The 12,200-nt window shown below is 44.7% G+C and overlaps 1 protein-coding gene across 1 annotated transcript in view; it reads left to right on the top strand.

Annotated features, from left to right (window-relative positions):
* Window positions 1–98: 98 nt before the first annotated feature.
* ghrhrl (growth hormone releasing hormone receptor, like) overlaps window positions 99–12,200 on the top strand; it is a gene marked incomplete at both ends in the record, with an annotated part of 149,358 nt that continues 137,256 nt past the window's right edge. Inside the window, one exon of the mRNA XM_084310116.1 lies at window positions 99–155. Coding sequence (XP_084166242.1) covers window positions 99–155 — 57 coding nt within the window. The remainder of the gene's footprint in view (window positions 156–12,200) is intronic.

The following is a 12,200-nucleotide window of genomic DNA, read 5'->3' on the forward strand; positions in this document are numbered from 1 at the left end:
TCCGCCAGTGAGGACGCGGCCAGGTGGACTGGGAGACGGTGCCAGTGAGGACGCGGCCAGGTGGACTGGGAGACGGTGCGCCAATGAACCCAAACAACATGTGCAGCACAGTCGATTTGTACAAGATTCTTTTCGCAATGGCTTTAGCACCATCCGTAAGTGATCATTTAATCTAATTAATTTTAAAGGGGGAAATAATAACACTGATGGTGGGTTAACCTGCCTCTCGCTTTGCAAAGTAAGAAACACACTAGACAGAGTTTTGTTTTATTGACAAAAAGCAACAATAGGGGCATTTTCTAGATGAGCTTTATTTACACAAGTGAAGATTTTAATTTGTGCAGATCAAGCAACACACGATCACAAATTGTGTAATTTCTTTGACACTAGTGTTGCGTCTTGTGTAGTCATTTTATTTTAGAATGAATATGAATCAATATTCTTTTATTCGAAATAATAGTCTATAGCATGGCTGTAGCCTACTTTACGTGCATACTGTATGTGCGCGACTTCACAGACTAGAAACCCATGAGATGACGTTATTTTTTTATTTATTGATCATACCTTATAATAGGGTATGTGAAGGCTACTGAGAATATAATGTATAATAGACTATAGGCCTATTCTAACAAATGTAGTTGATGCTACTGCAATTCCGAATACCCACCATATTGGTTTGTTCATGTATCATGTTTGGAGACTAGTAAGGCGTTTTTCAGTTATTCTGTATGATGTTTTAGTGAATGCATTATGACACAAACTTTAAGTATGGCTTTTGTAGCGAACTTGTTTTAATAGTCTAATTACACATACATGCAACCTGTCCCCCCTCTTCTCCCTCTCTCTCTCTCTCTCTCTCTCTCTCTCTCTCTCTCTCTCTCTCTCTCTCTCTCTCTCTCTCTCTCTCTCTCTCTCTCTCTCTCTCTCTCTCTCTCTCTCTCTCTCTCTCTCTCTCTCTCTCTCTCTCTCTCTCTCTCTCTCTCTCTCTCTCCTCTCTCACTCACATAGTACACACACACACACACACACACACACACACACACACACACACACACACACACACACACACACACGCTGTCAAGTCTTTGTGTGAGCTCAGTGAACAGTTTTATAGAGCTGTTCTGTTCGGTGTGTCACATTATTACACAGCAGCCCTGCTCACATTATTACACAGCATTACTGAAGGATGAGGACCATGCAGACGAGGAAGATAATAGATGGTGTTTGACTGAGAGCAGGGTGGGTGAGACCCCTGCTGCATCTCATTCACTGATCAGGAGCACAATTATAATCACTTATTTATGAAGAACACGATCACACACACACACACACACACGCACGCACGCACGCACGCACGCACGCACGCACGCACGCACGCACGCACGCACGCACGCACGCACGCACGCACACACACACACACACACACACACACACACACACACACACACACACACACACACACACACACACACACACACACACACACACACACACACAAACACAAAAACAAACAAATGCTAAATCAAACATGCACCAATAAGACATGGGTGGTGGAGAATGTTTTAAAACATGCACTTGATAAGCCCCCACCCCCAGAACTTCATTATGCTCTGAGTTTCTAATATTTGCAATGCTTAGTTTTGACTGTGAGTCTGTCGTTTAGCGCCTGAGGAATAAACACCTGCTGGTCTTTGGCAACAGAGAACTAGAACAACAAAGAGTTGCTGTGCTGTCTGTAGGATCAGCAGTGTTTACAATACATCTAATCAACAGCATCAAAGGTCCCATCCCTATAACATTAAGACAACACATTGGTCCTCATTCTCGAACAGACATACGTAAAATGTACCAAGGAATTCCTTCGTAACTCGATTTACATACTTATTCTGCATTCTCGAACGGCTTCGTATATTGTAAATTCTTTGTAGGATTTCCGTAGAATTTACATACTCGAAAAGGCAGTCGTAACGTCCTACAGACTGGTGTGCACCCCTGGTTTCAACAGCTTTCTCTGGGACAAGTCATTGGGGATTGCCGATACTACAGACATCCGTGGAATTAAATAATTATAATGATAATTAATACGACAATATTTCATTATGATTAATAATTACGTTTTGCATTTATAGTCCTGACTCAATGAAGCATCGTGAGCATTACACACACACACACTGCAAACTAAATAAATAAGAAGTAAACCGATCGCCGCGGATATAGCTACTGTATAGTGGAATATACTGTATTAATATGCCATATACTGTCTTCTTCTCTATGATATTACTTATGGTTGTGATAGATTTCGTCATAATCAGCCAGTATCACTTCGTCACCTGTGGTTCCGTGAAATGTCTGCGTTGTGTTTATCTCTTACTCCGAAGTCGGGCGGCTACGTGGCGTAGTGGGCAAGGCGCTCGCCACGAAATGCTGGAAACGCTGGGCTCGTCAGTTCGAGCCCAGCGCTCCACATTTGCTTTCAGTTTAGCTGGTCGTCCGTACTAATACACATTGGCCGTATTAGGGGGTGGGAAACTGATGGGTGGGGATCGGGCGTTGTGGACAGCGACTCCTACAGGTCGGTTGATGCGCCTGCGCAGTAGAATCAGGAAGTGTCGGGGGCAGTGTGAGCCTCCCACGCATTACTCCTCGCCACTGAGAGATCGAGCTGCGCAGGTGAAAAGATGCGACTGCTGTTACCTCAAGTACCGGAGGGGACTTGTGCTATGTATGACTTAGTCCACATTGCAGCCGGCTTGTGGGAGGCAAGAAACAGCGTCCGTGACAGGGGAGGGTTGAATTGGATGATACGAAATTGGGATGGGAGAAAATATAGAAAATGGGAGAAAAAGTGGACCAAAAAAAAAATCTCTTACTCCGAAGTCAACCTCCCCCGTACTGGCTGTACAACTGTTTCAACCCCGTTAATGCAATCCGACTCATGAAGAATTCGACACTGGCAACGTGATCTCTTTCCTTAGATCGTGATGTTTATTTTCATAAACATAGACTTGTACAAGATGGAAACAGTTTGAAAGTCTTTGAAGAAACTAAATTCATTATTCTAATGATCTCTCTTCTGTTACACGCTCGGTGGTTGTTGCGGCCTAGCTGTTAGCCGAGGCCTTTCCTGTTAGCCGAGGCTAGCTACTCGTGGCATTCTCCTCCCCATTCTCTTTTCCTGCTGTCTCCCTGTCAACGCATCTGCTTGTCTCAGCCTCGTGTCCTAGTCTAACTTACACCGCAGGAAACTCACAGCTCATAACGTCTTTCCCCTAGCAACGGGGGCCCTGCCCCTTTTCTCGTTACTAAGTGACGCGATACCATGGCAACGTCGCTCTCGTCACCTTTGACACACTCATCAAATGCTGTGGTTACCCTGCCCCCGTCACTTCTATGTGACGACTGCCCAGCGCTGCTGTAGATAATGATCTTGGCTCGTTGGTTATCTTTGGCTTGAGAGCTCAGCTGATAAAAGGCCCTTGTCTGCAGTCTGACTGGAGAAACACATGCCCCTTTTCCACTGCATGGTACCTACTCGACTCTACTCTACTCTACTCGGCATTTTCGGTTTTCCATTACCAAAATACCTGGAACCGGGTACTTTTTGGGTTCTTTTTTAGTCCCTGCTCTGTCGAGGTTCCAAGCGAGTAGAACTGGTACCAGAAAAGTGACGTGAAACACTGCAGACCACTGATTGGTCAGAAGAGAGAAGCGTCACACGTTGGAGCGTCTGCACAAAAACAGAAAGCCGCCATCTTTAATGCCTCGCTTAGGATTCATTATTTGTTTGCAGTAGGAACAAGTGCAATAAACAAAAAAGGATACATTCACTGTGTATTCTGCCTCATTTATTGATGAAACAAAACCGACATCAACACAATTTACCACAGAGCGGAGAGTTTACTCTCACAAAAAGATAGCTGATTTGTTAAGCTTGTTGTTAGCTTAGGTGCTAATGTGGTTGCGTTTTACCATGGCTACTAGTGTACATAGCATGATCAATATAACTCGCTATTGATTGTTTGTACTAGTAACGTTAATGCTAGTAGAATAGACACAACGTGAGGTAATCATCATCCATTTTAAACCGGTTATTACCTAATGCTAATGCTAACGTTAACGTTAGCAGATAGACACGAGAGGTAACGTTAAAGCTTGTAGAATAGACACAATGAGAGGTAATGTTAACGTTAGCAGAATAGACACGAGAGTTAACGTTAGCAGAATAGACACAACGAGAGTCTGGTTAATGTTGTTATTGATTGATTGATTGAAAACTGTGTTTTACTCTGGCTTGCTCCAAGCCCTCACGGACATAGCTATGCTGGAGCTCTCATGCTGTACGCCAGCGGCCCCGCCTCCCCACACGGAGACAAACTGAGTACTACCTGCAGTGGAAAAGGAACGAAGTACCAGGTACCTAAAGCGGGTAGAGTAGAGTAGGGTAGAGTCGAGTAGGTACTATGCAATGGAAAAGAGGCAATACATCTGTTTAACCTATATAGATCTGTCAGAGTAGATATCTGCTTCTATAGATATCTATATTAGGTACACATTGAAAAACAACCAGATCTCACAGTTGGTTTGATGTATTCCTATACTATTGCTAAACGAAATAAATGCGTTAGTGAGGCAGCCTCAGCGCACAAGCACACACACACACATAGGGCTAGATCCACAAAGAATGGATTGCACGGTGCAAGTTGCACCCTTACTTACAATTCATTATGAATTGAAAATGGGGGACCCTGATGTAAACAAGACGAAAGTCTTTCTCTGGTCTGCATCCCCTTAACAATTGTGTGTATTGAGCCGTACTGTATTGTACCCATTCTGCAATCTGTTAATACAATTTTCATTCAATCAATCAATCTGCGTGTGCGATTGGGTTATGCGGCAGGTGAGCCAGGCGGCTTAGTGAAGTATACTGTAGATACGAGCGTGCACGTGTAATGCGTAATGCTCAGATTCCTCATTGAGTCATGATGACTATAAATGCAAAACGTAATTGTCGTATTTATTATCATTATAATTATTTAATTCCGATGATGTCTGTAGAATCGACTTGAAGCAATCACCAACTATTTATCCCAAATTAAGCCTTTTATCACCTGTGCATTGTATGTTACTATTGATTCAAGATTCAAGATTGTTTATTCTCATGTGCACAGTTAAAAAGACAGTTTGCCGTACAATGAAAATGTTACTTTGCTAGTCCGCCCTTCACACAAAATCACACAATACTTAAATAAATATTTAACTAAATAAAGAACAATTTAAGTGCAATTTAATTGCACTTTACTATTACATTTGCACTCCGGTTGGATGTTGTATTGTACTTGTGCTGTATGATGACAATACATTCTAATCTAATCTAATTGTGATCAGTCGCAAATCGGTTCTGCAGAGTGTGCAGACCCTCTCACCTCCTTACTAATGAGCTGGCGGGGCGTGTCTGTATGCAAATTGGGATAAACTTGAACCTGCCTGGAGATGTGAATGAGTGACGTCAATTCATTCAGCGGAGCACAGCTGCCAAAGTTTTTTGCCCATTTATGAAGACCGCTTCACGTGTTCAGGAATCCAGAGGAGGATTTCCGTAAATCTGTTGGTACGAAATTTTTACCAAGATATTTACCAAAGCACTTACGAACACGTTCGAGAATGAGGACCATTGTTTGCAGACTGGACTACTCAATTGTGTGAGTGTGTCTGTCTGTCTAACCTCTTTCAGTCAGTCAACATCAGGGGTGTAAAAAGTACCCAGAAATTATACTTAAATGAAAGTATGGGTACCGTCTCAAAATCTTACTCAAGTAAAAGTCACAGTATCTGGCTAAAACACACTCGAGTAAAAGTAAAAAAGTTTCTACTTTTAAATATACTTAAGTACTCAAAAGTAAAAGTAAAAACTTTTTTTTATTCCGGGGCAATGAAATGTTCCGTTTCGTCCTCTTCATCACTCATACTATCGTTTGTGGCCATCTTCTGTAGCTTGTCACTCTGACTGTCTATTCTTCTGATAGCAGATGTTTAATCAAAGATCCCCGCTTTCTAGTCTTGGACAAGGACCAATCAGCATGGGTATGGGTGGGTTCATTTTGATTGGGGATTTGATTGGCTGTTTTTAAATAAAGTGCGGCCGCAGGATTAATAACGTTAACGTTAGTTCGGCCAGGGAAACAAATATACTAATTAAAATGGTTGGACCTGCGATATTTGTACCTTGTAGGTCTGCATTTTAAATGTAAGGAGTAAAAGTACAAGTATACAAACCTAATAATACTTGAGTAAAGTACAAATCCCCAAAAACAGTACTTAAGTATTGTAAGGAAGTACAATTACTCAAGTACTTTACACCCCTGTTTGCAGACTGGACTACTCAATTGTGTGCGTGTGTCTGTCTGTCTGTCTGTCTGTCTGTCTGTCTGTCTGTCTGTCTGTCTGTCTGTCTGTCTGTCTGTCTGTCTGTCTGTCTGTCTGTCTGTCTGTCTGTCTGTCTGTCTGTCTGTCTGACCTCTTTCAGTCAGTCAACATGTACCCGTGTGACATGGACTCAGAATATTGCACGTGTGACGACATGGACTCAGAATATTGCACATGTGACATGGACTCAGAATATTGCACATGTGACATGGACTCAGAATATTGCACGTGTGACATGGACTCAGAATATTGCACGTGTGACATGGACTCAGAATATTGCACGTGTGACATGGACTCAGAATATTGCAGTGTGATCTGGGCTCTGTGGTAGATTGAACATGTCAGCTTACCTCATTACCTTGGCAACAAGCACAAAAAAAGTGCAACACGCTCATGGTTGAAAATAGAACATCTGTGAAGGGAGCCCAAATTGATGGCCAGTTAGTGGTTAATGGACAGTAGCTCTTTCAGAGAACAATTTCTACTGCATCCCACAGTAACCTGGGTGTCGCTGTGACCCCTTGTCTCTCTTTCTTACTGTCTCCCATTGTCCCTCTCTGGGAAAGGACATCAGAATCAGACTCAGAAAGTAGTTTTACATGTACAAGGAATTTGATTTGGTCATTTGGCGCGACATTTAACGGACAGACAATTACGGTAGAATGAAATAAAAGGTGGAATGAGATCAAATGGAATATAAACTAAATAAAAATTGAATATAAGTACAATATAAGCTATAGATGATAATAGATGCACAAGCACACATATTGTACACATATATTTCATTGATTTGCTGACTTCCTCTCGTCGACCACACACGCACACGCACGCACGCACGCACGCACACACACACCCACCCACACACGCACGCACGCACGCACACACACACACACACGCACACACACACACACACACACACCCGCACGCACGCACGCACGCACGCACGCACGCACACCCACACACCCACACACACACACACACACACACACACACACACACACACACGTCACACACACACACACAACACACAACACACACACACACACTCACCTTATTTTCCAGGAAGCAATCCACTATGTGACTCTGATCGTTGAACATAACATTAGGATCCCATCTTAAAGCAGGATCACAGTGGGTTTAACTTCTCTTCTCTAGTGGTGGTGGTGGTGGGGGGGGGGGGGGGGGTGATTGCATGCTTACCTTGCTCCCCTGTCAGCAGGAAGAGTGTAATTACTGGGTATATTGTATAAGGATATCTCTCATAGACCATTAGCTATGCAGGAGCTCATTCAGAGGGTAGCAGCTGGGAAGCCGTTCGCTCCCGTCACTTCCAACACCTCCGTTCCTCCCGAGAGCGTCAGGCGTCAGGCCGCCTACAGAGAGCGTCAGGCTGCACCTACAGAGAGCGTCAGGCCGCCTACAGAGAGCGTCAGGCTGCACCTACAGAGAGCGTCAGGCTGCACCTACAGAGAGCGTCAGGCCGCCTACAGAGAGCGTCAGGCTGCACCTACAGAGAGCGTCAGGCTGCACCTACAGAGAGCGTCGGGCTGCACCTACAGAGAGCGTCAGGCTGCACCTACAGAGAGCGGCAGGCTGCACCTACAGAGAGCGTCAGGCTGCACCTACAGAGAGCGTCAGGCTGCACCTACAGAGAGCGTCAGGCTGCACCTACAGAGAGCGTCAGGCTGCACCTACAGAGAGCGTCAGGCTGCACCTACAGAGAGCGTCAGGCCGCCTACAGAGAGCGTCAGGCCGCCTACAGAGAGCGTCAGGCTGCACCTACAGAGAGCGTCAGGCTGCACCTACAGAGAGCGTCAGGCTGCACCTACAGAGAGCGTCAGGCTGCACCTACAGAGAGCGTCAGGCTGCACCTACAGAGAGCGTCAGGCTGCACCTACAGAGAGCGTCAGGCTGCACCTACAGAGAGCGTCAGGCCGCCTACAGAGAGCGTCAGGCTGCACCTACAGAGAGCGTCAGGCTGCACCTACAGAGAGCGTCAGGCTGCACCTACAGAGAGCGTCAGGCTGCACCTACAGAGAGCGTCAGGCCGCCTACAGAGAGCGTCAGGCTGCACCTACAGAGAGCGTCAGGCTGCACCTACAGAGAGCGTCAGGCTGCACCTACAGAGAGCGTCAGGCTGCACCTACAGAGAGCGTCAGGCTGCACCTACAGAGAGCGTCAGGCTGCACCTACAGAGAGCGTCAGGCTGCACCTACAGAGAGCGTCAGGCTGCACCTACAGAGAGCGTCAGGCTGCACCTACAGAGAGCGTCAGGCCGCCTACAGAGAGCGTCAGGCTGCACCTACAGAGACAGGAAAACACACATTAAGTTAAGCAGATAGGTTGGGTTGCTTACTGACTCAGCTCCAGTAGTAGTGTGCTGTCGGTTGCTCATTGGGTTCCGCATTGTGGCTCTCTAGCCCACGACGGCCCCTGGCTATTAGGGTTGGGTACCGTTCACATTTGAACCGACACCGGTACCGGTACCTGTGAATCGATACCAGAACCCAACGGTACCTTTTTCTGGTCTCTAAAAATGTAATCTACCTACCTCAGTTGTAAAAAAATGTGTCCAAACTTCAAATAATTTATTATCATTATTATTTATTTTGAACAATTTGTTAATATATATAATATTGCAACGAGCGTTGTCTGCATCTAACTTTGTAAAGTGTCACCAATACTTGCGACCATTTTTGGCTTGCCATTGCCCCGACTGCTTTGTGTTTGAATCAAGTCAAATCCTAGGTAAGCGTGTATTGTGCGTGCGTGTGAATGTTGACGTGAATATGTAGAAATCTTTTATTTTTTATTTATTTATTAAAAAATTTACCGAAATCTGGCACCGGTGGATCTCACGTGAATCGGTACTCGGTAGTACCGACGTGATTCGGTCAGTACCCTTAAAAGTACAGGATTCGGTACCCATCCCTACTGGCTATAGGTTGATGGTTTGTCAGATGGTTTTGATTGATAACTGTTTCTCTAGTCGCCACCGCAGATTCTCTGACATCAATAGCTTTCAGAGCAGTTTACTATTCTAAAATAAATCAAGTGGGTGTTCCTCAAATCTCATTAGTGTGTGCGTGTGTGCGTGCGTGCGTGCATGTGTGTGTGTGTGCGTGCGTGCGTGCGTGCGTGTGTGCGTGCGTGTGCGTGCATGCGTGCGTGTGTGTGTGTGTGTGTGTGTGTGTGTGTGTTATGAGAGAGATGAGATGGAGAGGAGAGGCTTGAGGTGAGTGCAGTGAACTGCTGCATACTGATATCTCTGTATTTCAATGAGAAGGACCAGTGCAGATCTGGGCTCTTAACGGGCGTGCGTTAAGTAAGGGATAATTCATGTGCCAGCCGGTCATTGTTGAGATAAAAAAAAAAACAACAGGGTGAATAGGTACCGAGGCGGAGGCGGAGCCGGACTAGTGTCAGTCTTCACTTTAAACTGAACATTTCCACTGAAGGTACAGTGAGACAAAGTAAACGTGACTTCTTTGGGAATATTGAAGTTGAAGCTTCTGTCATTCATCTCTACGTGTGGTTCTTGTCGCGGCTTTGCAGTGGACACACCTAGGAAACACAATGACTCAAATCAGGCAACTGTAATATTAGGAGGATACACTACTGCTTATCGCGTCATTTAGTTACTAGATGACAGGCTACTATGAGAGACACTCACCAGGTGTGCTGCTGTTGCCTGGATTGGAGGACAGAATCTTGCTCCACTTTTCCCTGTCTGTAGTGGTTGGAGCCCAGTAACTCCCCTCGCATTTGCATCACAAATCAAAAGTTTCATTTTCTCCAAATATGTTAAAATGAACCTTAAATAAATCGTCCATTGTTAGTTATGCGGAGAAGCATAACGTTTTTTTTGCCACAGTGTCGGACTGTCTGTGAATAATATCAGATGTAAACAAAGTTGTACCCGGCCGGGACCTCTTAATGCGGAAGTGCGATATGAACCAAGTGCTTTGAGGCTTTGATTAGACACAGGTCAGTTATAGAGGAGCAGCGTACCCATGTACATGTCAAAATACTTCCCAAAGGTCAGTGAATACCACGATCACAACACCAGAGGGAGCTCCACAAATCATGTTAAACCCAGATTCGGCTCAAACAAGGGACTAAACACGTTTCACAATTATGCAACATCAATGTGGAACGCCCTACCCAAAGCTGTAAAGCAATGTGAATCACTACCCACTTTCAAAAATACTCTCAAAGAACACCTACGGGAGACTGCAATTCGAAACTGGCCCCTGTAAATGTCCTAACCCAACCCCCTCCAATGTACAGTCATTTACCTAGTATGGTTTTGTCAATATTCCAATGTACAGTTTTGCTTGTTTGTACAGTGTCCCCCCCCCCCCCAACCCTCCCCAATGTACAGTAAATTACCTATATGGTTGTCAATATTCCAATGTACAGTTTTGCTTGTACAGTTGTACAGTGTTTCCCCCCCAACCCCTCCTACCCACCCAACCCCACCCAACCTCCTCCAATGTACAGTTTTTACGTCAAATGTATATACTCCCTTTTCTGGACTCTTTTTGTATCACAAACAGTACTGTATTTGCAAATCTGGTATGTCATAAATGTATAGATGTAGCAGTACTGTCTATCTGTATGTCATGTATGTCATTATGTCCTGATGAATTGAAAATGGGGGACCCTGATGTAAACAAGACAAAAGTCTTTCTCTGGTCTGCATCCCCTTAACAATTGTGTGTATTGAGCTGTACTGTATTGTACCCATTCTGCAATCTGCTAATAAAGTTTTCAATCAATCAATTAATCAGCGGTCATTATCAAGAAATAACAGACCGCTGAATTCAGCAATTGACGAATCAGAATCAAGCATTTAACCAAGCCGTGTAATAAAACCATTTAATGCACACGCACTGTACTTCGGCTCAAGATTATTTACCGTTCTAAACTTCATAATCCCTCACACGCTGCATCCCCGCGTTTTGCGTGAATACTTTCGGCAACCAACATACCCTTCCGCGTTGCTCTGATTGGCCGAGCGTGCGCATGAGCCGCGACGCGCTCCTCAGAGGCAGGAATACTAAGCTCCCCCCTTAACGCAATTTATACAAATGGAAGTATTGATTACGCCGTAACGAATCATTAAAAAAATATACCGTTAACTGGAATATGTTGTGCCTGGTGTAATTAGTTTGTCATGACAAACCAATAAAAAATCGCGATTTACCCGGTGGCTATACAACACACAGTACCTACATGCATCATTGTTTACAATGAACGGTGGGGCTAATCTAAAGGACTGGACACGGACGCGTTAAACAGCAATCAATTAATTTAATACAACAGTCCTGTTCTGTGTTTGTTTGTGTCTGTAGATTGTTGGTGAACAACTAACTTTAGGTTAGTTTAACGCATCCGTGTCTAGTCCTTTAGATTAGCCCCACCGTTCATTGTAAACAATGATGCATGTAGGTACTGTGTGTTGTTGTAGCCACCGGGTAAATCGCGATTTTTTATTGGTTTGTCATGACAAACCAATTACATAATCCAACATATGTGTAAAGGCACAACATATTCCAGTTAACGGTATATTTTTTTAATGATTCGTTACGGCGTAATCAATACTTCCATTTGTATAAATTGCGTTAAGGGGGAGCTTAGTATTCCTGCCTCTGAGGAGCTTGTCGCGGCTCATGCGCATGCGCGCGCTCTGCCAATCAGAGCAACGCGGAAGGGCATGTTGGGTGCCGAAAGTATTCACGCGTCCTGGCCTCACACGCTGCATCCCCTGGTGG

Source organism: Notolepis coatsorum (genome assembly GCF_963971535.1).
Source record: "Notolepis coatsorum genome assembly, chromosome: 3".
Taxonomy (NCBI): Eukaryota; Metazoa; Chordata; class Actinopteri; order Aulopiformes; family Paralepididae; genus Notolepis; species Notolepis coatsorum.